Below are 27,691 nucleotides of genomic sequence, written 5' to 3'. Positions count from 1 at the left end.
AAAAAAAAAAAAAAAAACAGGACACATGTGCAGAACGTGTAGGTTTGCTACATAGGGATACGTGTGCCATGGTGGTTTGCTGCACCTATTGACCTGTCCTGTAAGTTTCCTCCCTTCATCCGCCATCCCTGAAAAGGCCCTGGTGTATGTTGTTCCCCTCCCTGTGTCCATGTGTTCTCATTGTTCAGCTCCCACATAGGAGTGAGAACATGTGGTGTTTGGTTGACTGTTCCTGTGTTAGTTTGCTGAGAATTATGGCTTCTAGCTTCATCCATGTCCCTGCAAAGGCCATGATCTCATTCTTTTTATGGTTGCATAGTATTCCATGGTATATATGTACCACATTTTCTTTATCCAGTCTATCATTGATGAGCATTTGGGTTGGTTCCATGTGTTTGCTATTGGAAATAGTGGGACAGCATCTTAATAAATTATTTTGAAATAGAAAGGTATATTGGCCGAAACCTAAGCATCAGAATGGTTAAAATGTACTGCATTAGAGATGGAGTGGATTTTATCTTGCTTATGAAATAGGACAAAGGAGAAAGGGGTAGCAGGAGGGCAATAGGGGAGCAGAACAGAGGGAGTTGCAAGTGTAGTGGTATGAGGCTTAGGACTGAGTGACATAAAGGATAAGACCACCACTCAGTATCTGAAATCTGGGGACTCTAGCTGACCAAGTATAGTCTCAGTAAGCAAAGCAAACGGCTGACCTTATATCAGATTTTGGGGAATGGTTTGTTTTAGGGTTGGCCTTATCCATAGATGCATGCTTGAGTGAGAGTCTGCCACTAGTCACCTGACTCTCAAAGCTTAAACTTGTCACTGACTGGTTGGTTTCAGAAGTGCATTTCCTGAAGGGAGTTATCGTTGATAGATAAAACAGTTTAAAAGCAGACTTGGTGTTTATTTGTTACTATGACTATAGGGTTGCCATTGATTGATTGACAACTGATTCTGGTAGTGGTTACCATGGCTCTAGGATTGTCACTCTTTTCCTAGGAGAATGAGGAGTTATTTTTTAAATCTCAAAGGCCAATTAAGATTCCTTGGTGGGGAGAGGCCAGAGGACATCTCACAAATGGGGAGATGTACCTAATGTTTAAATGGGAGCCCTTTGCATGACTGTAGTCAACATTCTCCTGCTTCTGCCTCCAAGTCTTCACTAAAATCAGTCACATCTATGAGTGGTTTGTGTATGAGGGATTTTTTTCTCCTCAATGAAATTGAGTAAAGAGTTGGGTCAGTTTGTTGTTAGCAATCAGAAGCCTGGAGGTGGAGATGGTCATTCAGCAAATACTTACTGATTGCCTACTCTGTGTCAGGCATTGCTGTAGGCCCTTGAGACTCATCAGCAAACAAAACAGTGTGTGGGGGTGAGAGAGGGTCAGACAATAAACGACAACATAATAAATAAATTATATGTCAGAAGGTGACATGAGAAATTAGAGAGAACTGTGCTGACCAGGCATAGTCTCAGTGAGCAAAGCGAACTGCTGATCTTACATTGGATTATTGAATTTTGGGAAATGGTTTGCTGCAAGGTTTTTTTGTTTTTGTTTTTGTTTTTCTTTTTGGAGATGGAGTCTCATTCTGTTGCCCAGGCTGGAGTGCAATGGCACAATCTCGGCTCACTGCAACCTCCACCTACTGGGTTCAAGCAACTCTCCTGCTGCAGGCTCCCAAGTAGCTGGGTCTACAGGTGCATGCCACCACACCCGGCTACTTTTTGTATTTTTAGTAGAGTTGGGGTTTCACCATGTTGGCTAGGCTGGTTTCAAACTCTGATGTCAAGTGATCCACCTGCTTCGGCCTCCCAAAGACCTGGGATTGATTAGCAGGCGTAAGCCACCCCGCCCAGCCTGCTTCAGCATTTTCTCATGTTAGGATTAGATCATGCCCATTCCTAAACTAATCACTCAGAAATGGGATTACTATATTAGACTGAGCCTAATAATCTGAGGTAGAACAGGTGTTGGAGAGTAGACATCATGATCATCCAACCCAAAATTTTGTCTTAGTTGAAGAACGGACTTTACTACCAAATATTTTATACTAAAAGTAATGAGCAGATAACAAAGATGTATATACAGTCTGTATTAGATTGCTGGGGCTGCCATAACAACATATCACAAATTAGGTGGCATTAAAGAACAGAAATTTATTTTCTCAAGGTTCTGGAGGCTGAAAGGCTTGGTTTTTCCTGAGGTGTTTCTCCTTGACTTGCAGATGGGCAGTTTCTTGCTGTGTCCTCACATGCTCTTTTCTTTTCTTTTCTTTTCTTTTTCTTTTTTTTTCTTTTACTTTAAGTTCTGGGATACATGTGCAGCACATGCAGGTTTGTTACATAGGTAGACATGTGCCATGGTGGTTTGCTGCACCTATCAACCTGTCATCTAGGTTTTAAGCCCAGCATGCTTTAGATATTTGTCCTAATGCTTTCCCTCCCCTTGCCCCTCACCCCCTGACAAGCCCCTTTGCATGATGTTCCCCTCCTTGTGTCCATGTGTTCTCATTGTTCAACTCCCACTTAGGAGTAAGAACATGCAGTGTTTGGTTTTCTGTTCCTGTGTTAGTTTGCTGAGAATGATGGTTTCCAGCTTCATCCATGTCCCTGCAAAGGGCATGAACTCATTCTTTTTAATGGCTGCATAGTATTCCATGGTGTATATGTGCCACATTTTCTTTATCCAGTCTATCATTGATGGGCATTTGCATTGCTTCCATGTCTTTGCTATTGTTAATAGTGCTGCAGTAAACACACATGTGCATCACATGCTCGTTTATCTGTATGTGCATGTCCATCATGTCTCTGTGTCCAAATTTCCTCTTCTTACAAGGGTACCAGTCATATTGGATTAGGGCCCCACTCTAAATAAAGACATCAGTTAACTTAATCACATTTTGATGACCTTATCTCCAAATATGGATTAAGGCCCACACATATGACCTCATTTAACTTTAATAACCTATTTAAAGGCCACGTCTACAAATATGGTCACATTCTGAGATACTGGGGTTAGGAATTCAACATATGAATTTTAGAGAAACACAATTCAGCCCATAAAATAGCCTATATATTAGAGGTTAATAAGTGCTCTAAAAATTGAAAGAACTTGAAAACTAACATATTTTAAATATTTACCTAATATTTTTGTGTTATCTATGAAAAAACAAAATCATTAGTATAGCCTAATATACCCCCAAATTCTAATTAACCAACTCCAGATTAATGAGATTTCATTGTGTCAACTGAAGAATGATGGTTTTGAAAAGAATGAAGGTGTTCATAAAGGACTGCAGCCTGTAGGATAGCCATTCTGACAGACTAGGAAGCATAGCCTCCTGTCAGAAGCCAGACACAGGCCATTGGAGGGCAGGAAGAATAAGACAGGAAATCATGCTGAATGAAGTGGGTAATACTTGTAGTCAATAAGCTGTAGGAGGAATCATGAATATTTATGAAAGGAGAAATGTGTGCATGAGCAATTGAGCTTCATTCCTCTCCATGGAACTCATGTTCAAAAAATGGCAGCTTTAGCATGATATAAGCATGGAGTTTTTGGCCCTCTGACATCAAAAGGTGAAGCCAGGGACATGAAAACCCCCACTGCACATCCTTCCTAGACTGGGCAGAACCACTCTGTGGTTGGTGGTCTCTTAGGAAGGAATGCTAGCTGGTTGTTTCATTGAAAGCAGAAATGAGGGGCAGCATCAGGCCATTGGTTGATATCAAGGATGGTGCAAGCCTTTTTACCCTTAGGAAAGAAAGCCTAATGGCAGTGAGGGAGGGAGGTGGTATAATAAGGCCTGTCTGACCTCCCATCCCATCATGGTCAGGAATTCATTTTTCAAGATTTCTTTGGGGTCTCCTTGGCCAAGAGGAGCTCCATTCAGTCATTTGTGAGACTTAGCATTTCATTTTTAATTCTCAGTTCTATAAGTAATCAATTAGTACAAATAATTTTCTGCGGTTGAGTAGATCATGATGGATTTCATATACTGCCTTCACTACTTTGATTGAGGGGTATTTAAAAGTAAAGTCACACTTACAGTAAAGTAAGAGGTAATCTGTGTTCCCCAAACAAATAGCTACTAGAATGATCTCACCTAGTTTATATGAATTTCAGTTTTTGATTTTAGGCTTGCTCATCCATCAAACAGTGACTATCAATATTTATCATGTATCAGAATCAGCTGGAGAGCTTATTAAAACTCAGATTTTTTGACCCTACCTTCAAAACTTCAGATACCATAGTGATGGGACCAAAGAATGTGCATTTCAAATACGTTTCCAGGTGTATTATCAGGGTTCTCCAGAGAAACAGAACCAGTAGGTTATGTATATGTGTGTGTGTGTGTGTGTGTGTGTGTGTGTGTGTGTGTGTTTAGAGAGAGAGAGAGAGAGAGAGAGAGAAAGAGATATATTTTAAAGAATTGGCTCAAGCAATTATGGTGACTAGCAAGCCTAAAATGTGCAGTTTAAGTCAAAAGGCTGTCTGCTGACAGAATTTCTTCTTGCTGGAGTATGTCAGGGGGTTGAGGTATCGGTCTTTTGTTCTATCCAGTCCTTTAACTGATTGGATCATGCCCACCCACATTAGGAAGAACAATCTGCTTTTCTCACAGTTCACTGATATAAATGTTAATCTCATCCAAAACACCCTCAGAGAAACATCCAGAATAATGTTTGACCATATCTCTGGGCATCACTGCCCAGCCAAATTGACAAATAAAATTAACCATCACACCAGATGATGCTGATGCTGTTGGTCTGAGCACTTCTTAGACTGAGACTAATCATTTGAGGTACATGGGTGTTGGAAGTTCACATCATCCATGATCGCTACTCCAGCCTAAAATTGTACTGAGACGTGCTTCCCTAAAATGTAGGCTTTTCTGTTGATCCCAAAGAACTGTTAACATAATCTGGATTTATCTATAGACGGTTAGTTTATACTATTGGTATTCTTCTGTTGTACCTATTACATTTCCATAAGAATGTTTTTTTATTTTTTTAAGAATGCTTTCTTTTTGTGAAAACTTTCATATAGAGAACAGAAAAGATGTTCCTTGTAAAAGAATATAATCTTAATCCAGCAACTTTGACCCACTCCTGTCAAAAATAGACTTTTAGAGATGCTGAGGTATATTCTCTGAGATATATAATTGATTTACTTCACTTTTTCAGTCAATTAGTTTAGTAAGTGAGAAGAACTAGGTAATGAATTGTTTTGTATTATGGATAATGGTTTTCCAATTTATCTCTATACTGATCTGTTTTCATACACTATGCTGCATTTTCTTGAATCTGGAAGGTAATTCTTATATGAAATATATCCTAGTATTCATTTGTACACTGTTTTCTTATATTTCAGAGTTGGCACCTTTTCAGAAAAAAGAATTATTTCATCACTTACATCTGAAGAAAAGGAATATAACTTTGAAGATAGAATTTTATTCTCACATGAAATAATACGGTCAGGTACTAGTGAAAGTGAAGATCAAGTAAGTCACTCTAGTGGAAGTCATGTGCCATCTTCAAATGGAATCAGCTCATCTTTGCCATTGTTTTATTCAGAAGTAGAGGAAATGTATCTAAGCCATACAGAGCATCCAGACAGTGAATATGAAACAATACAATTTTCCTCCAAGAAATTATTTTCAATGATGAAAACCAACAAAAACAAAAATTCAGAATTTTCTTCTGATCTTAGCTTTTCAGCCTCTAGATTAGCTGTAGAAATTGAAGATCCAGATGTGGCACCTTGCCCTCTTGCCCACTTATTTCTCTCTAGAGATCAACTTAGACTTCTGGAAGAAAATGTGAGAAATCAAATTCCTTCAAAACCCAAAACTAAGTTAGGGATTAGAACTACTTATCAATGCTCAAGATCTCAAGAGCCCTTGAATCAGAATCAACCTTCTGTTGGAATGGTTATTTCTGTCCAAGCACAGGATTCTTTTCCAGGACAAAATGCTTTTCAGAATCAATGTCTTTATGAAGCCCAATTTACTAGTCAAACCCAATATATAAATCATAACCAAGAATCAATTAACAGCCAGTCTGATAACAAGGCCAGCAACTCTGCCCAACCTGAAGATGTGATGAGGAAGCCATTTTCTAGCAGCACACAAGACTCCTTCCAGTCCCAAGATTTGGATAGGAACCAACATTTTGTTAAAATTCCATCAATCGTTGAGGCACAATATTCAGTAAAGGGCCTGGAGTCTGATGAGCACTTAGGTAAGGATCAGCATTCTGTTTGGTTTATAAATTCAAACAAGATTAAATATTCAATTAAGAGGCAAGACACTATTTTTAAGAATACTGAATTTCTAGTTTTAACTCTGAATCCAAATTTAGTTACCGAAGATATGCCACAACTAAGGAGTGTAAAACCACAAGGCCAGCAACAAATTGTTTCACCAGAATTAAACCAGGATTCTGTACATAGCTCAGTGCCTCTTTTGTCTACCATTAAAGGGCAGAAAAATAGAAGAAAAACACCAGACAGTAAAAGCAAACTCAGTCTTAACATTCCATCTCTAAAAGCCAAAAAAACACCAACTTCACAAGTATTTCAAATCACAGTATGTCACACGTTAAAAAATAGGAATGAGTTAGGATGCAAGAATAACACTGAGAAGAAAGAATTACATGAAAGGAAAGATATATCAGATATAGCTTTGCATCTTATTTCTATTTCCAAGCTTATTCTGCCTTATGTTAAAAATTATTCCAGAAAACAACTACTGAAAGTCATGCCGAGTTTAATAAAATGTGGACATTTTCTGCAGAAGCAAAATAAGTCACCAGATACAGAGAAAATCAGTTATGCAGGTCCTCTTGAGAAGACAGGAATCTCAGGTATTACTAAAAAGGAAAAGGAGTATGACAAAGAAAGCAAAGGACTAAAAAATATTTCACCAAAAGTGTTACCTCAGCAAGAACAATCCTTCATGGTCAACACTGTTCAACTAAAAGCACCTTGTTTACTAGTAGAAACAAATGGGAAGAGTAAAGAATCTCTTAAAGACTCAATTACTCAAGCAAAGGGAATTGGTATTACAGAATTTCATGCTCCAAATAGTAAAAAACCATTTGATCTGCATATTCCAAAGCACAAGACATCTTTAGAAGAAACCATATCAAAACCTATGCAGAAACTTGTTTTCTCTCCCAAAATGGAATCAAACAATAGAATGAAAATACAGGAGAACCTACAAAGTTCAGAGAATTCCTGTCTTCAACTTTCAAATGGAGAGGAGTTACCAACCCATACACCAAAAATGCAAAGGTGCTTTCCAAGGGAAAATACACAGAAACAAAAAGATTTTTTGGAACTTGTTCTGGAGTTGTCAAATGTCCATTTGGTCATTTCCCTAGGAAGCAAAATGCATAAAAGCAGTGAAGAATTAGAAGCCATAAAAATTCAAGTGAGTGCAGAAAGTGTAAATCTGAAGGAAAATACACCATTGATACTTAATGTTACAGAAGATAGTGACCTATATGAAAATGAGGAACTAGAATGCAACACTGGAAGTAACAAAACAAATATGCACCAAGATAAAGAAACGTCTGATGCATTTCACAGTGCCGCTTACACTAACATTTCTCAACTACCTGATACAGAAACACATAGCAGATTAAAAGCCAAGACAGATACATTAAGAATAATAAGGCTCAGTCATTCAGCATCAAAGCAAGAGAAATTACCAGATAAGAAGGAAACACAGAATGCAGAATACATTGATAAGAGCTCTACGTTTAAAAAGCCACAAAAATGTGATAGAAAGGAACAGGAGAAAGAAGCAAATTCAGAGCTGACACAAGGCTTCAGGTTCAGCGTATATCTAAAGCAAAAGCCCGAATACATCAAATTTGAAATGGAGCGGATCAGTTCAGGAAGTAGTAAAGCCCCAAATAAAGAGCAAGAGGTCCAACTACAAAATCTTTCTACACAAACTATTTTGGAGACTAGTCCATGCCCGATGATGGATCCATTTCAAGTTGAGAAGGTGAAGCAAAGCACAGATAGACCTACAGACAGAGAGGGTGCCAGAGATCCAAAGAATCCACTTACAATACCAGAGAACTTGCCAGTTGGTGAACTTTTAATTGATACAACAGAGCATAGTGTCCCATTTGGTGGAAACCTCCAAAAGACAATAGATAGTCATATTGTAGAAGAAAAGGAAGATGTAAAAAGATACTTACCTGCAGTTGCCCTGGGGTCTTTCAATAACCACTTGCTTACTTTACCATATTTTAAAAGGCAGGAAATTAAAAAAAAATTATCAGAAACAAAAAGTGTACTCAGTGTCAAATATGTAATTATGAAAGTAAAGAAACCAGCAATCTCACTGATGCCTTATAGCAATATATGTGGTACTCCAAACCACAGGAAAAAAAAGGGAGGCAATTTTGAAATTATAATTAAACAGATACTGCAAGATAAAATTGTGGCAGGTATGCTTCTGAATGTTATTTACCCTCACATGTCTATTTTGCCTAATACTGGAATGCATAGCAGATTAAATGCAGAGAATCACAGTCATATCAAGCTAGTCCAAGAGAAATCCCAAATTGAAAGGGAAGAAAAGTATCCATATTTCATTAATAAGGGAAATGAATCCCAAAACATACTAGATGCTAAATTGCAAGATGAAGTAAAAGGTGTTAAAGAAACTCTACCAAAAGCAGTCCTGCATGATAGCTGGAACCTTGGACTTGATGCACATCTAGCTAAGGAGACTAAAACAGAGAAAGAAATGCATCAACCATTCACAGAAACTATTATGAAGTCTGTTGTGTCTCCCATAATGGAACCATCTCATGTTGAGAATGTGAAGAGTACTCAAACAACACAAACAGGCTGCAAATGCACTGCAGATTCAGAGATGCCTTCTCCAATATCAGGAAAATCGCTGATTGGAGACCGTTTAAACCAAACAAGAGAAAATGATGTTCCAAGTAATGGAAGTGATACAAGAGAAATGGGTTACTGTTTTGCAGAAAAAAAGACAGAAATACCAAAAGATTTACCAGCAACTTCGCTAGAGTCTTTCAATTACTGCATGCCTGTTTTATCTTGTTCTAAAGTGATGAAAAAGAGAGTAACATTTTCTCTCCCAACAAGCACAGTGAAGGCCAAATGCGTAAATACAAAGGCTGTGAAGCCATCAATCTCAGAGACAGTGAGTGTCACAAGCCACAGAAAGAAATCAGAATTAGACTTTAAGACTAAGTTTAAAAAGTTAAATCAAACTAAAGGATTTGTACCTGAATGTGTAAATACCCTTTGCTCTCCAATGCATAGCAGTTTGCAGACAGAGTTCTGTCTCCCTGAGTCTCAATTAAAGCAAGGAGAAACAGCAGATAAGACATACATTGATGTCTTTGCTAAGAGTAGTATATCCCATGACAGAGAGGAAAAATTGCAAGATGGAGAGGAAGAGGAACAGAAAGTTTTATTAGAAGCAGCGCCACAGCTGAGCCAGCAGCTGGGGTCTGATGCGGGTCAAATGAAGGAAATCCATCTTGAATCAGACCCAGTGCTGAACTGTTTAACAATGGAGCTACCTATTAATGGACAACGTATGCAGCACCAAACAGGTTTTAAACAAACTACTTCAGAGACTAGTCTCCAAATGGGTCCTTCAGAAGCTGAAGAACTACCAAAAGTCAACAAAACAGAAAATGACATAAAAGTCCCTGTAGGTCGTAAGATTCCACCTCCCAAAGTTTTATGGACTCCGGAGAATAGCCATGGCTTCATACTCAATGCATATCAGAAGGATAATGAGCTTGTCAAATCAGATGAGGAACTGAAGCAACCAGGAAATACAAATATTCAGGTACAACCACAAAAACATTTTACACAAACTATTTTGGAGTCTACTTCATGCCCTACACTGGATCAATTTCAATTTGAAAAGGTAGAGAGTTATGTTAGGTTTTCACCTCTAAAATCTGGGGAAGCAAAGGTTGATGAAATCATATTTTATGCAAGAGAAGGTGGTATCTCATCTGATTCTAGCCATCAAAAGGAACAAGCCACTGGTAGTGAAAAGAAAGAGACAGTGATTTTTGATTCGTGCATGCCTGCTTTATCTACACCTAAAAGGAAGAGAAACTTAAAACAATTTTCAGACATGAAAACTTTAGTGAATCCCAAATGTGGAATTATAAAAGCAAAGAAGCCATCAATTTCATACATGCTCAATATCAAGGCTAGTGCTAGTCCAAACCGTAGAAAAGAACTGAGCTGTAACTTGACAACCAAAATGAAAGAAGTGCATCAAGGCAAAAAGGGAGCAGATGAAACATATGCTTTCCTGACTATGACACCTGACATTAACAAGTATGGCAAGGTAGAAACAGAGAAAGACATGCTAAGAGAAAATAGACTAAGTTCTACTCAAGTAAAGCAAGATACATCTCCACATGAAGATAGTATTACTTCACATGACATTAAAGAAACCCATCTTCAAGATGAAGAGCAAGAAGAAAGGGAACCAGAGGCATTGTTAAAAGTAATTCCACAGCACTTGCAACATTTCATATTCCGTTCAAGTCAGGGGAAGGATCTTGACTTTCACAAATTAGAAAACCAAGGAAGAAGGAAAATTCTGTTTGTTACCAAACAAGATGTCCCACAACAACTTCAGCCTGCAGAGCCAATACAAGGAGAGGAGACAAAGAAATGCCTCTGGATTCAAAATGGCACAGTATGTACATTAAATTCAAAACTTCTTCCTCTAAAATCAGAGGACCCACTAAACAGTGAGGTTTTAATTGGTGCAATAAAACGTGGTGTACCAACTCCTAGGAAAGGTGTGGGGGAACAGCACAATTCCGGTAAAGGGGGAAAGGCAGAGTTTAATAAAGATCTACGAGCAACCATCCTGGAGTTACAGAAATCACCACATGGTGGGGAGGCACAGAAAGTCAATTTGACTGATATGGAAAGCGAATCTAGCAATGCAATGAACATGAATGTACAACATGAAAGAGAAGATAAAAATATTCAAAAAATGTTACCAGAATCAATTCCATGCTATAGTCAACACCTCAGTTTCAGTACATATCAAATGAAAGACCCTGACCCTTGCAAATCAGGATCTGAACCGAAGAGTCCTGAAGGCAGAAGTTCTTGGAATTTGTCTCATATAGTGCAAAAAACAGAGCAAGAAACACACTTTAGAGAAACTGTTTTAGAGCCTATTTCTGGTTACATGATGAAACAAAGTCCTCATATGCAAGAAGGAATAAAATGTGTGGTAGGTCTAAAGACTTCATTTCCCAAAACAGGGAAATCAGAGATTGGTTCAATGCCACATGATACCCCTTGGGATGAAAATCCTAGAAGGAAATGGGATAGTTCTATTTCAGAGAAAACTGCGTGGAATCCAAAAAACTTACAAACAGTCTTAAAACCTTTAGATTTCTCCAGTCTCATGTCATCTGAATATGAAATTCGGAGCTATACATTAGAGTTTATAGGCAAGAAAAGTATAACGAGTCCCAAACATGTAACTTTGAAGACAAAGCAACTACCAATTTCGCAGTTGTTTAATATCATAAGATGTTCTACAGAAAACCACAGAAAGAAAAAACAGCACCGCTTTAAGAACAAGATGAAAGGGAGGCAATGGTACACAAGTATAGGAGAGGCGTTACGCAGTGCCACTGAATATGCTAAGAGTCCACCATCCAAATCAATGATTGATGAACTCTTAATCAATACAGCAGCAAGGGGCACTCTGTCTAACAGAACACAGCAACAAAATGTGGATGGTCATACTACAGAGGAAAAGGAAGAGATACAAGAAAATGTAGCTGCAAGTTCCTTGGGTCCTTTAGATTTCTTTATGCCTGTTTTATCTGACTCTAAAAACCAGGCAAACACAATACAGTTATCAGAAAGGAAAACTGTATTGAATCCCAAATGTTTAACTATGAAGGAAAAGAAATCACCAATTTCACAGATACATAAAATCAATAGACACTTTACTACAAAACACAGGAAGAAACTTGAATCCAATTTAAAACCCAAACTGAAAGCAATGTGGCAAGGTGAAAATGTGATGGATACATTTCCAAATACCATTTCCTTCACTCCAGATACCTCTGACATTAAAAGGCAAAGCAGATTCCAAACAGAGATAGACATGAGAATATCAGGGTTAAGTCATACACAACCAACACAAATAGAGTCACTAGCTGCAGGGATAGCAAGGTGTTCTGACAAGAGAAGGACTTCCAACTTGGTAAAGGGAACAAAACTACATGATAGAGAAAGTGGGGAAAAGAAGCAAGAACATCTTACAGAAATGGATCCATTCTATGCAGAAAGCTTCATGGCAAATACACATCTTAGGAAGGATCCTCATCTTGGTAAATCAGAAGATGTGCTTTTGGGAGAACCTTTTATCTCAAAAAGTCAGTTTTACAAAGGGAATTCAGAAAAAAATGTAAAAATAGAAAAAAACAAAAATGGAAAAGAAAGTCTCAAAGTTGGGCTCCCAAGGATGGAGAAATCAGATAATTGTGCAGAACTCAGTGAGGCAACAGATGATGCCATATCAAATAAATATGATAAAGAGAACATTGGCCATTCTGTTTTCAAACAAAAAGCTTTCTGTAATTTGGCAGCAATTGTCCCAGATTCCGTTGGCAGGCATTCGCCTGCTTCAGAAGAAATTAAAAGACAGAATGGCAGCCTTAAAATAGCTGACAGGTCAAGTCCCCAAGGTAGTCCTTTGCAGGCAAAGCAATCAGCAGTTTCACAATCACTTAATACTGCAGGTTATGCTATTGTAAACATTAATAAGGAACAGAAACAGAACTTTAAAGCCCAGAAGACAGAAGTAGAGAGAAATAAAGTTGCATTAAATGCCCAGCTAAAATCTATATATGTTTCTATACCTCGTCTACTATGCATAAATATGGAGCAATCACCTAGTACCTGGGATATATATGAACAATCTTCTGAAACAAGAAATTCCCTAAACAAAGCAAAAGTGAGGGAGAAGGAAGGGTATGGACAACAGGTTTTGTTTCAAACAGCTCCACAGGATATCCAGCCATCTGAGTTTGGAGCAAATCAAATGAGAGAGCCTGGTCCTTTCAAAACAGAAGCATCTTTAATCAATACGGTGTGTTCTAGGAACATCACTCCCGAGAAAACAGAAGCTGATTTAATAGATGAAGAAGCAAAGATAAATGTTGCAGAAGAGTTTAATCAAGAATCTGTTTTTTTCTCTAAGATACATCTACTTCAAATTGAAAACAAGAAAGAATCTAAAACTGCAGACTGGAAAACAAGGGCAGATCCCAAGACACTTGCCCTGCAAAATAAACAGCAAGAGCTGTGTGTCTCAGGAACTCTCTGGAGTTATCCTAATCCCTACACATCTATTTTTCCTAAAATCATAAGACATAAAGATAAGGCAAAGACAGCTGATGTGGAAAGTACTATGCATACCAAACAGATAAAATTGAAGGCGAAGAGAATACCAGTTTCCCAGCTGCTTGAATATGGTACTGCAAGCAATAAAAAAGAACTGAGAGGTAACATCCAGCAGCAGAAGTCATTCCAGCTGAGTAAAAATGCAGTACATCGAGTTCTAAAGGCTGTTTTTGACTCTGGATACTATGTGTCTAGCATTAAAAAGCTTACAAAAGTAAAAATGGAGAAAGACGAGTCAAAAGACAGGGCATGCATTCTTCCACAGCCAAAGCTGGAGAACCCGCTACAAGAAATGCAAAGGTCATTGTCGGGATGTACTGATATGTCCAACATTCTCAGAAAACAGGAACAAGATATTAGAGAAAAGGAACAAAAACACCAAAGCATTTCAGAAGACATATCCCAATACTATATTGGACCGTTAAGGATTAGTTCACAACAAATCAATTACAGTAGTTTTGATGCCCCACGAGTTAGAACAGATGAAGAACTTGAATTCTTCATTGCACAAAGAACAAAGGAAAAAGATGTGGGCATTGCCAAACATTCAGTTTCAATTCCATGGGAGAGAGAAGAATCAAAGAGACTAGATATTCCACTAAACTCAAAAGGACAGAATATATTTTTTACAGAGTTGGATACTTCTCAACAAAAGACTTGCCAGGAGCAAGAATTGCTGAAACAAGAAGATATTTCTATGACAAACCTGGAATCTATGGCCTGCCCCATTATGGAACCTCTTCATTTGGAAAACACGGGAAAGGTAGCTGAGGAAGAGGATGTGTACATTAACAGAAAAAATAGTTCACATGTACTGGAAAGAGAAGGATTAAAGGAAACTGCTCTCTTTGTAGGTTCTAAAGGACAGAAATTTCTTTATACGAATTCAGAGGTCCAGAACAAAGTGCCTGCAGTGCAGAAAGAACAGGTGAATCCAGATCATGTTCCTGAAAGTATTCTGGATTCTGAATCTTTCCTCAGTAAAGACCCTCTTCACTTAAAACAGACAGTGAATACAACAAGAAAAGAAAACGTTACCATCTCTGAAAGTTTCAATGAAAATCTCTGGGGAAAAGAGCAATCAAATTTGGATATTACATTAAAATCAAATAGACAGAAAATTGACTTTTCAAAAACATTGAGGATGAAGCATCTAAGTAATTGTTATCAGAATAAAGAGAATATTCTGGAATCCATTTTCGCTTGCAAATTACATCACCTTCATATTGAAAATCCCAAGAAAGAAGACTCAGCAGAAGAAATCATGAGTTCAAAAGTTTTAAGCCCAATGGTAGAAAAAGCATCACACAAAGTAGGTATTCTGGTGGATCAACCTCCATGTTCAGAAGGAATAAATCTGCATATTAAAAGAAGGAAAGAACGTCTACAAGAAAGTACACACGAAGCTTTTCCAGCATCTGTTTCTCACTCTCTAACGGACATACTTCAGATTAAGTCACCAAAGGTAAAGAAAGCATTAAAGGCAGTTGATAGTTTAGGGTACCACACTTCAAATACAAAAGGAATTGGCTTACTTTTTCCAAGACAGGCAGAGGAGGAAGAAAAATGTACATATGAGGCTCTTCCAAAGCCTGCATCTCACTCCAAAACAGATCTATTTCAGTTCAATGCGTCTATGCAACAAGAGAAATTAGATGCTATGGATATTCCGCATTATGACTATTTAATTTCACAGACTAGAGGAGCAGTAAAACAAATGGATGTCATAGTTGGAAATACTCAAAACAGTAAAGAAAGACAAGCCTTACTCAAAACAGGCCAAAAATGGCAGTACCTACCAATTTCCTATGAGAACTTTTGGGAGCATATATCTTACCCTCAAAAGTATCCTTGTCTCCTGCAACATTTAATGCCTCAGGAAAAGGAAACATTATCAGAAGGCGGTAATTTGTCAAGCCGGACACCAGGACTAGACTTGTTTTCTGAAGATCAACTAAGCACTATAACTAATAATGGACTAGAATGGATTATGCCCTTGAGTACTCCAAGGCAGATGAAAAAACAAGATACAATGCTGCTCTTAGGATCATACCATAAAACTATAAAATATCCAAGTCTCTTATTTCCAAAAGGAATGAAATCATCAGATGGGGTACAGGTCTTTGATTTAATATCAAGTAATGGCTCACCCAAGTTAAGACTTGGGAAGAAGATAGAAACACATAAGGCAAATGAAAAGGTACAAAAAGAAGTATGTCTGCCTGTAACATTACATTCTCTTTCTGCATCCATGCCTGTTTTGCAAGAAAGTAAAGGACAGAAGGATAGTATAAAACAAGTTATTAGGAAAGGCGTGATATGCCACAAAAGAAGAACTTCAAAACTGAAGAAATCAGTATTTTCACATATACTCAATACCAGCGACTGTGGTGCCCCAAGTAACAGACTAGAAATGCAGTGGAACATGACAGAGAAAATGGTCAATGTGAAACATAGAATGAGTGAACTAGATTTGGTTGCAGCAAAAATATGTGAGTCTAGTCTTTCTTTACCTCACTTCAAATTGAATAAAGACACAATTGATGGGGTGATTTCAAGTAATGTTAAAAGGACAAAACAACATATATCACAGGGAGAGAAGAAGGATAGAGTGAAAGCAATGGATGTGAAAAGAATAAAAAGCCCTAACATCATTTTGAAGCCAAGGAAGTCATCACTGCCACATATACTCAGTATTAAGGAATTTCCTTTGTTGTTGGACATTATAAAACAAGAGGGCAAGATGCAAGAAGGTAAAGGTAAATCAAGTATGAAACTGACAAACTTGTGTACTTCTTTACCATCTCTATCACATAGTAATTCAAATTCAAGAACAAAAGCAGGTAAAGGTAAGTTAGGAATTCTAAAGGGCTGCCTTCCACCACTAAAGCTCCAGGCATCATCAAATGTCACACTAGTATCATTTGCAGAGTCAGTTAATAGAGAGAGTTTAAGTAATGTAATAGAATCAAAATGTTTTCCACAGAAAAAGAAGGCAGATAGGGAAAATATAGTAGATGTGAAAGACATAATGGGCCTCATATGTATCACTTTGAAAGGAAATAAATCACCTTTTAAACATTTACTGCATGGAAAGGAACCACAATGGAGCAATAAAAAACCAGAGAAAATTATGCAGGAAGATGAAAGTAATCTAAATGTAGTTCAGAATAAACTCTGTGCTTCTATTCTTTCTCCACTTCACTTGGAATGGAATCCCAGAATAAAAGAGGTGTACACGAGAAGAATAACAAGATTCTGTCTTTCATTATCAACACACCAGGAATTATCAGATACAATGGAAAAATGTGAGCAGCCAATTGATGATAGTTTAAGCAGTATCAAAAAAGCAAAACATATGCCGCAGAAAGACAAAGACAGAGTGGAAAAGGCTTTGGAAAAAAACATGCATTCCAAAAGAATGGCTCTTGAGGTGAAGCAGCCTTCAGTATTCCAAGAATTAGTGTTGAACATCAAAGAAAAAGGGGAAAAGATTCAGAAAGATAAACAAGTTGAGATTTGGAACAAACCTTTTGCTTCCATCTCTTTTCCACCTTACTCTAAAGTGGGCACAATTAAAGGAGAGGAAGCCGTGGAAATAAAAATGAGATCCTCTTTTTCACAACCAAATCTCCAAGAGTCATCAGATACAGAGAAAACAGCATATGAAAAGTGCATTTCTGATAATATCTCAAACCGTGTAAAAAAGGCCCTAGAACCTATACTGCAAAAAGAACAGGAGAGGCAAAACATGGAAAAAAATAGGCCTTTGAAGAAAATGAAATCATCAGTTTCACAGGGAATTCAGTTGGACATCAAAGAGCAAGAGAAAAAGATAGAACATATTAAAGGTGAAACAAGTGTGCTTCTGATGAATGCCTGCGCTTCCATCCCCTCTCCTTCTCATTTACAACTGGAAACAAGGAGAGAAAAAGCAGAGCATGTCACTGAAATAACAAGATACTGTCTTCCAGAACTATCACACCAAAAATCATCAGAGGCAGGGGAAAAAGCAGATGGACTGGCCAGTAAGGGTGATATCACCATCGAAGTACAAAAGGCAAAAGATTATATGCAACAGAAAGAAAAGGATGAAGTAAAAATATCTGCTAAGAAAGACATAATGCATCCAGAAGACAAAGGTCTGAAAGGAAAGAAGGCACTTTCACAAGACCTACCACTGAATACTAAAGAGCCAGGGAAAATGGATCAAGAAGCTCAGGAGCAAGGGAAAGAGGACAGAGAAGGTGAGGAGCAAGGAAAAGAGGACAGAAGAGGTGCAGGACAAGAAAAGGTTGATAGGGAAGACACAGAGCAAGGGAAAATGGATCACAAAGTTGAAGAGCAACAGAAAGCAGATGGAGTAGGCATAGAGCAAGGGAAAATGCACGGAGACAAGAGTGAACAGGAAACAGTTCTGTTCCTATATTTTCCTTCCAATTCTTCTCTAACCCATTATAAGTTGGACACAAGAATAGAAGGAGAGAGAGACCAACGAGGAATAATCAGACCTGGTATTTCACAACTAAGGCCTCAGAAATCATCAGAGACCGAGAAAAAAGCAAATGGAGTGCCTAGTGAGGGTGATATCACAAGTGAAGTACAAAAAGCAAAAGATTACATGCAACAGAAAGAAGAGGATGAAGTAAAAACATCAGCTGAGAAAGACTTAATGTATCCAAAAGACAAAGATCTGAAAGGAAAGAAGGCACTTTCACAGAACCTACTATTGAATCCTAAAGAGCCAGGGAAAAGGGATGGAGAAGGCCAGGAGCAAGGGAAAGAAGACAGAGAAGGTGAGGAGCAAAGGAAAAGGGATGGAGAAGTTGAAGGGCAACAGCAAGCAGATGGAATAGGCACAGAGCAAGGGAAAAGGGATGGACACAAGAGTAAACAGGAAATAGTTCTGTTCCCATATTTGCCGTCTGAGTCTTCTCTAACTCGTTATGAATTGAACACAAGAAAGGAAGGAGAGAAAGACTTACAAGGAATAATAAAATCTGCTGCTTTGCAACTAAGGCAGCAGAAATCATTTGATGCAGGGAAAATAGCACATACAAACTCATTTGGGGTGGATAGCTCAAATGATGTAAAAACAGTACAAGAATACAAGCCACAGAAAGAAGCAGATAGAGGAGAAATAGTAAGTGTGGATTATATAATGCAACCTGAAGGCACAATTTTTGAGGCAGAGCAATTATCACTTCCACACACACTCAATATTCCTGGCAGCAGTGGCTCCAAAACTAGAGAAGTACCAACAAACATAAAAGAAAAATTGAGACATGTACAGGAAAGAAAAAGTGAGCTAGATGAGTTTCTGACAATACCTCCTCTACCTCACTGTAAATTAGACAAAGGAACAGCAGGCAAAAAAGAGGAACAAGGAGTAACAAGATCTTTTCTTCCACCCTCATGGCACATGGAATCATCAGATACAGGGAAATTAAAATATACTTTGTTGTATTTGAATGATACCACAGGTGATTCAAAAAGAACAAAATACATGGCCCAGATCCAAAATGATAAAACAAATATTTCAGAGAAAAGTGTAATGCATCTCAAGTACATAGCTGTGAAGGCAGAGAACTCATCCCTTTCCCATATACTAAAAACGAAGGAACTGCAGGTGACCATCAGTAAACAAGGGGAAAAGGCACAAGAAAGTGAGGTGGAAATAGTTGTGCTTCTGAACAAAACTTGTCCTTCTGTCACTTCTTCAGCTTTCCTTGAGTTAGACTCAATAAAAGAAGAGGAAGGCGAACCAGGAATAACAAGAAGCTTTATGCAACCTCTTGAGATCCAGCAATCATTGCCTTCAGGGCAAACAGCACCTACAAAGCCAACAGAGAGCCTTGTAAAGAAAGGGAAACAACTTCTCCCACAGAAAGAAGACGGAGTACAAACAGTATCCATGCATGGCCTGACGCACCCCAGTGATGCTGTTTTCAAGGCAAAGACATCAGCACCTCCACTAGTGTTCAGCATCACTGAGCACAGTCCTCTGAGCAAGAGAAAGGAGCCACAGTGGGGCATGAAAGAGAGAGCAGGACAGAAGCAGAACAGGACAGGATGTCCTTACATGATTCTGACAAAAATTCATCTGTTCATGCCTTCTCTCTCTCACCATAGATTCTCTCCTTCACAACTAAAGCTTCCTATATCATCAGGTGCAGGAAAAAGCAGACATGCAAATTCAAATGAAGGTATTAGCTCAAATGAAGTAATACTAAAAGCAAATCAACAAATGCCATATAAAGAGGCAAAGGACAGAGTAAAAATAGAAGGCAGGGAAGGTAGAATACTCCCCAAAAGGGTACATTTGAAACCAGAGGCATCCCCACTTGCACTTCTATGCAATGGAAAGAACTGCCCTTTGAATATTGAAGAGCAAGGGGAAGGAGTACAGGAAAGCAAAAAGGAACCTGGAGTGGTTCCAAGGAAACCTTCTCCTTCATTGCCTCCTCCTCCATTTTACCTGAATTGTGACACTAGAAGGAATGAAAAGGAAGGCACATTAGGAAAAACACAATTCAGTTTCCCACCACTCAAGATTCAGGATTCATCAGATTCAGGCAAAAAAGCATACGCTGAGTCACTGCATGGTTACACGTTAAGCAACTCAAAAGGACCAGTACAACCCATAGCACAGGAAGAAGAGAAAGGTGAACTCAGAATAGATACGGAAGACAAAATGCTCCCCAAATGTACGGACCTGAAGGCAAAGCAATTACTACTCTCAGAGAAACTCAATACCGAAAAATTGCAGTGGAAAAGTAAAGAACAAAAAAGAAACATTCAGCAAGATAAAAATAAACAAGTTACGGGTCTGACAAGCATGAATACTTCTTTACTTACTCCACCTTATCTTAAGTTTGATACAATAGAAGGAGAAGAGAACGTGGAAAGAATTACAAAAGTATCTCTCTCACAGTCACGGTCCAAGGACTCATCAGATGCAGGGAGAATAGCATGTCCAGAAGCAACCCATGGAGAACTTTCAAGTAATGTAAAGCAATTAAAAGCACATCTGCTACGGAAAGAAGAGAAGGATAGAGAAAAAGTTGTGGATATGACCAGTGTACTGGATCCCAACAAAATGTATTTGAAGGCAAAGAAATTGCCTGTCTTACATACACACAGTTTAAGTGATCTTCAGTGGAAAACTAGAGAGCAAGAGGAGGAAAAGATCCAGAAAGTTAAAAGTGGGCCAGGTGTCTTGTTGTCTAAGAGTCCTTCTAGATCCTCCCCACTTCACCTTAACATGAGTGCTGGGTTCCAGGAGGAAAGCATACCGATATTAACAAGATCCTCTTTTCCCCTAGTAAAACTCCAGGTATCACCAGATACTGAGGGAGGCACATATATAAGGCCAATTGCTAGTGGTATTTTAATCTTTCTACAAAAAGGAAAATATGTGTTGCAGAACAAGGAAGAGGATGATGTGCAAACAGTAAACATCGTAATATTCCCCAAACATCAGGAAGAGAAGACGCAGGAATGTGAAGCTGAACCAGGTGCGGTTCTGACCAAATCCACTTCATTGCCAACCCTATCTCAACTGGAATTGGATAAAGAAACACATTTAGATAATGAAATGCTACGGCTTAAAAGACCTATTTTGCAGAGAATATCACACATAGGGGAGACTGTACATAGAGAGTCCATTGTTGGTGATATCTCAAAAGATGTTAAAAATGAAAAGCAACATATCCCTCAAAAAGAAAAGAAGAACCAAGAAAAAATAATCGACATGAGAGGCACAGATATAACTTTGAAGTCAAAGAAGTCACCTCGTTCCTGTATGCTCCACAGAACAGAACTGCACGTGAACTTTGGAGGGCAAGGACGAAAGGAACATGAAGGTCAAGATAAACCACCAGGTATGATTCAAAGAAAACACTGCATACTCCTTTCCAAACCATTACCATCTAACCTTAAACTGGGGAGAGCTACGCATGCAGATGAAGAAAGACTTGGAGGTAAGACATCCTTTTTACTTCCACTAATGCCATCAGCATTACCAGATACAGAGAAAACAGCAGATGCAGAGGCAAGGAGTGGTGATGTAAGAAAAGGAAAACCACATAGGTCACAGAAAGAAAACAGGCATGAAGTGAAAAGGATAGATATGAGGGTCAGGATACACTGCCAAGAGCCAAGGATTTCACCAATGTCACATATCCTTAATGCAAAGAAATTAGTGTTGAATATTAACAAACTGGAGAAAAAAGTACACAAAGATAAAGATGAAGCATGTGTGGTTCTGTCAAGGACTTTTCTTTCTGTATCATCAGCACCTCCTCTTTATCTGGATTCAGGGAACAAAATAGACAAAGACACACCAGGAATTACAGGATCATCTTGTCCACAGCGAAATCTCCAGGTACCCTCAAATACCCAGAAAATAGCAAATAGAGACTCAGTTGAAGGTGATGATAAAAACATTGTTAAGCAAACAGAACAGTATGTGCCCCGCCCAGAGGCAGAGCAACAGTGGACGGCAAACTTCATGATCAGCATCCAGCAAAGGAACGAACCTTCACGAGTCAGGTCAGAAGGAGATTTGAATTGGTTAGTTTTAAATTCAGAGGATGATGACATTTATTTCACAGGGTTTGGTACCATAAGAAGTGGGAAAAGGCTAGAATGGCTCTTTACAGGGAAAAAGACTCAGCAAGAAACTGAAATAATGGATAACTTAAACCATAAAATCAGTCCTAAGGTTTCAGTCTCACTGCTAAGGAAAATATCTGAGGAACTGTATGTCACATTTGGCACCCCTACAAGTTCAAAAGGATTTTCTGTTTCAGAGAGAGATGCTCACCAGCAAGAAACTTCATCAAAACTATCTCCAGAACTTGCAGGTTCATGTAAATTTGATAAGCCAGGGAAAGATGTACAAAGTAATGAAAGAATCAGCAAAATGTTTTCTCCCAAAGCGTTAGCACCACAGACAAAGGGATCACCCAAAAAAATAAGTATCATCATCAGTTGGAATGCCCCCCAAAATATAGAAGAACAAGATATTGTCATGAAAAAGCAAGTGATCCAAAGGTGTGAACGTGGACGCAAGACCAGGCCAAACACTATCCTTTCTCTTAAGTTTCCTCTTCAAAGTGGAAAGCAGAAGACACTATCAGAAACAGATGTGGACAAGAAAACAACAGCACACCCCAGCCTACAGATGCTACCAGGAATACACATGGATATGACAGAGATTGACCGTGCAAAAGGGGGAAAGGAGCAGGCATTGCTCATTTCAAAACAAGAGGAAGGTGTTCTGGAATTGCTTCCGAAGTCCCTATTCCCTCCCTGGACTTTTCCATTTCAATCAGGAGAGCTGAAGGAAAAAGATCAAACAGACGCAAACACCAATATAAATCTAGAGCATAAAAGAATAGAAATGGACAATGATACTACTGTGAATCAGAAAGAAGGGAAATTAAAAATAGGTGCAAACAGAGCTTTACATCTGGAAGAAGAGAAAACAGAGATGCACAAGGCCAGGACTGCCAATCTGGAGAAGAAGAGAGGAAGAATGGACACAAGCAGTAGTGCACACCTGCATCTTCCATCTCTAAAGGCAGAGGAATCTCAAATGAAGACTCAGGTCATCACTGAAAGGGAGAATAGCCACCTAACCATGCAAAAGCAGAAAAAAGAACTAGAAGCATCTAATGCAAAACAAAGCATTCAACTACAAAACTTATTTCAAAGAAATGTTCTGGATTCATTTTATTCATACGTTCCTCTTTCTCCCAAATGTAAAGACCAGAAAGGCAGATTAACAATAAGAGATCTGAAAAGAGAATTGAGCACCGAATATTTAACTATGAAAATCCAGAATCACCCAATTCCACAGATGCTTAATATCACAGAGCGTGGTACACCAAGCAATAGAAAGAAATTAGAGTATGATGTTAAGCTAAAGAACATGGTTTCGTGGAGTAAGGATATCTCAGGAATATTTATCAGAAGTCTTTCTATTTCCATGATGCGTTCACCTCACGCTGACTCTAAGACAAACCAAGAAAGAGAAAAGAGAATCTGTCTTTCTAAATTCCAGGAAAAATCACCAAACACCAAATTCCAGGACATGTTTAAGAGAGACACTTTAACAATTGTAAAACGGGAACAGAATTTTACAAACACAGTTCCACAAGATCCCCAGCCCTTTGCAGTGGACAAACAACAAATGCAGAAACTTTCTAATGTCAAATCAGAAGCAAACCTCAGAAGTGAAATGAATAAAAAATACTTAAAGGCACAAACAAAAGAACAGATTGTTCCAGGGCATGATGTCTCAAGGATCATTAAAACACCAGAGTTACGTATCATCAAGCAGGAAGAAAAGATTCCAAAACGCATTCTGACACCCACAGAGTGTCCATCTATGCTTGAAGATCCAAAGTTACCCAAGCAAAGGGATCAGAGTGAACCAGTATGGGATATGAGCACACAAAAGGTTCAGCAACAAAAAGCTTTCCCAGGAACTGTGCCCATACCGCCTCAAGTTAAAAGTAATGAAGTCAAAATAGTTGCAGACAGTACAAATGCAGAACATTTACTTCCCATTTGTGAAGCAACCAAAGATATCTCTCAATCCCAGGTTAAAAATATGATCCAAGACAAAGTTTCTTCTGATAAACTGGGTAACATACAAGCCTATAAGCCTGACGACTTGAAGTCACTACCTTTTCCAGAGGGTCCAGATACAATATCAACAGCAATATATCCCAAACTGCAGCACAAACCCCTTTTAGAACAGTTTACTCCCAAAGAAAGAAATAAGCTTACTAAACATTTAGAGTCAAAAGCGCTTGAAATACAACTGAATCTGATACCAGAGATGGCAAGAAAATCTTTACAAATGTTCAACTTTTATCCAAAAGGGACTATTTTAAAAGATAACAGTTGGAGGTTCTATTCGAGACATAAAACAGTGAGCTTTATGTCTCTAGAAGGGACTGATACCATAGAACCTAACTCAAAACATAAATACCAAAATGATTCCCCTCTTGTCAGCAATACGAAGACACTGACTGTTGATGTTTCAAGTGGTAGTGAGGAGACAATCACAAAGCCACAGAGTATTAATAAGCTAGAAAATAGAACATCTTCAGTGACTTCTGCTAGTGAGATGCTATTGCCTCATACCCTCCAAAAGCACTCAGTAAAAGAAAAAGGCAAACTCCTCATGCACTTTTCTGTGAAAACATTGGAGATACAAATGAAAGCCTTTCCCGGAATTGTAAGAGAATCTTATGCAATGACCAGTGCTCGTGAGAGAAAGAAACCCTTATCTAACTGTATTCATCCTGGTTTCACAGGACCAAAACGACAAAACAGAATATTGTTACTTTTTGAGGAAAAGTCTCTCCATCAAATAGATCTTGATTTACAATACAAATACCTTCGTTTTCTCCCAGGGCTTCCTGTTGGAAGTACGTTCCCTAAGCCAAATTTACTTCCCAAACATAATAAGTTAAACACAATTGCAATGTGTAAAAAAGTAGATGCTGGTGGAGAAAGTGGTAGTCTTTCCATTGATACAGAACTGTTAGAACAACATATTTCTTTCAAAAAGCAAAGTCCCCATGAAAACTCATCACTCATCAGAAAATTCCCAGAGCCAACCCTTGTGTGTGCTTCCGACCGTGATCTGCACGGCCTGAGGAAGAAAGATCTTCAAGTTCTTTCAGGGTCAGAATTCCATGTGACTCCAGAAAAAAACAAACAATATCACGTATGGTTTCAAGAAAGGAATGCATATGAATCTGTTGATTTAAGGACCCAGAAAAATGCTACTGGTTCAGCTGTTTCACATGAAACTCAGATTTCTGAAGATTTTATTGATATTCAGACAGATATTGAGAGTCCAGCTGACTTGGACAAATGTTCATGTCTCGAAGTAAGTGAGAGTGAGGAATGTATGTTTCTGGAAGCCAACACTTATTTAAGTCAGGAATCAGAAAACATTCTATTTGAATTGCAGACAGGCATTCCTTTGGAAAATCTCTACAAAATCACAACTGATTTGAAATCATTTTACAGTGAAGATTCAGGTTCCCATTGTACTAGAGAGTGCAGAAAGGAAACCTTAATTATTACATCACCTTCCTGTAAGTCCCACAAAAGCAGGAAATACAGATCATCTTTCAAAATGAAATCTCCTGACTGGTTGTGTCATAGTTCATTAAATACTGTGGAAATTCAGTCTAGGTCATCTAGTGTATCATTCAGTGAAGAGAAACTTCCATGGACTAGCAAGAGCAGAACAAGTTACTCTTTAGCTTCCTTAACTGAATCAAATATTAAATTACATCTTGCAAAAAAACAAGGCACGTCTCACATGCACCCAGAAAGCAAAGAAAGAAAGAAGGCCAGATCTGATTTATTTAGGAAGAACAACAGTCATTGGGACCACAATTACAGTTATACACACAGTAAAGAGAAATGTGACAGGAAGAAGAGAGTGTATGGTTATGACTCAGAAAGACTGGATTGTTTCCAAAGCAAACATAAATCAACATCAAAACCTCATCACAACGATATCAACTTCTATTCTGAAAGAAAACAAAACCAGCCCTTTTTTTTTGCCTGTGTACCAGCAGACTCACTGGAGGTTATACCCAAAACCATTCGCTGGACTATTCCCCCTGCAACCTTAAAGAAAAGAAACTTCAGAGTTCCCCTAGTAGCAAAGATTTCAAGTTCTTGGAATATATGGAGTTCCTCAAAAAAGTTGCTGGGATCGCTCTCGGGGTCCCTTACTACAGTTTTTCGCAGCTGACATTACCATAGCTAAACTCCTCTGAAGTGGACAGCTGGTCGCTATTGTGATATTCTGTTAATAAAATCATATAATGTCCAATGGCTTCCTCGTGAAGTGTTTTTATATAAAGATAGAAAGTAATCCAATCTTCTAGTGATAGATTGAAATTTGTTATTTACCATTAACAATTTAGAAAGTCCAGGCACTTTTGCTGACTCTGGCAATTTTGCGTACCGTTTCATCAGGAACCACCAGACTTCACCAGAAACGGATACATCAGATATGGTAAGGTGCAAACCAATAGGTTGGGACGCATAAAATGTATGACTTCACATAGAGATGTCCTTGCTGTTTGTGGTATCGGTATGAGTTTATACTGCACAAATACAAAAACTCTGGCAAACCCCATGTCATGCAATTCCCATCAAGAAAGAAAGACTAGTAAATGGATAGTGCATGCTCTGCTCTTTTGAGTATATTCTTGTCAGAAGGGAACATCCTTTTTGACTAGAAGTTGTAGAGAAAGATTAGCCGCTTATAATTGTACACGCCTGATGAAAAGAAGCCTTTTCCTGCCGACTAGTTTCTCATATTGTACATTTCAACCCGTTTCTCGTCTCTTTGCACAATCCTTTGGTTCTGGACACTGTAGGAGGCTTTCATGTTGGGATGTAGCCGCTGACTTTGCACCCTTATTTCACCACCTAGGATATGTCCTTTAAAGTGGGCAGAAGGATTCCTGGAAGCTATTCCTACACTTTGATAGAAATATATATCAAAGTGAATGTCAATTGCACAAATATATAGCCCACTACATCCAGTCTAAATGCACCCTAACTCAACTTCCCCTAAATCTAATCCCCAAAATATTTGTAACCTATCCTATACTCACTGACTTGAAGTCAGACGTGATGGAGGGTAAGTCAAAGTGGAAATAATATTTTTAACAAATTGCAGTAAGCCTATCTTACTTTTACAAATCTTTGGGGCCCTGAAGCTCAAGCTTTTTCAGTTTTTATAGTATATCTGCTTATACAGATAGCATCAATTTATTATTTTCCATATTGTAAGCAACAAATTCAAAGTCTACCATATACCATGCCTTGTCCTGGATACTGAACATAACAAAAATTAACAAAGCACAATCTTTAATTTGTTTTAATTTTAATTTTTATGAATACAAAATGGCTGTATATATTTATGGGGTTTATGTGATATTTTGATACAAGCATACAATGTATAATGATCAAATCAGAGTAATTAGGGTATCTGTCACTCAAACATTTACTATTTTTTAAACTGTCTTTTTTGAGACTAGGTCTCACTATGTTGCCCAGGCTGGTCTTGAACTCCTGGGCTTAAGCCAAGTAAGTGGGATTATAGGTGTGTGATACCACACCTGGATTAACAAAGCATAATCTTTTTTTTTTTTTTT

The 27,691-nt window shown here is 38.3% G+C and overlaps 1 protein-coding gene across 1 annotated transcript in view; it reads left to right on the top strand.

Annotated features, from left to right (window-relative positions):
* The window catches only part of CCDC168 (coiled-coil domain containing 168), a 29,696-nt gene extending 3,341 nt beyond the window's left edge, over positions 1-26,355 (top strand). The window contains exons 4-5 of the mRNA XM_011977227.1: positions 5,379-12,876; positions 13,192-26,355. Coding sequence (XP_011832617.1) covers positions 5,379-12,876; positions 13,192-26,274 — 20,581 coding nt within the window. The 3' untranslated portion in view covers positions 26,275-26,355. The remainder of the gene's footprint in view (positions 1-5,378; positions 12,877-13,191) is intronic.
* Positions 26,356-27,691: the final 1,336 nt, after the last annotated feature.

This window comes from Mandrillus leucophaeus, unplaced genomic scaffold, assembly GCF_000951045.1.
Source record: "Mandrillus leucophaeus isolate KB7577 unplaced genomic scaffold, Mleu.le_1.0 Scaffold175, whole genome shotgun sequence".
NCBI classification, from domain to species: Eukaryota; Metazoa; Chordata; class Mammalia; order Primates; family Cercopithecidae; genus Mandrillus; species Mandrillus leucophaeus.
The sequence above is the reverse complement of the archived record's forward strand: the minus strand, read 5'-3'. Positions and strand labels throughout refer to the sequence as shown.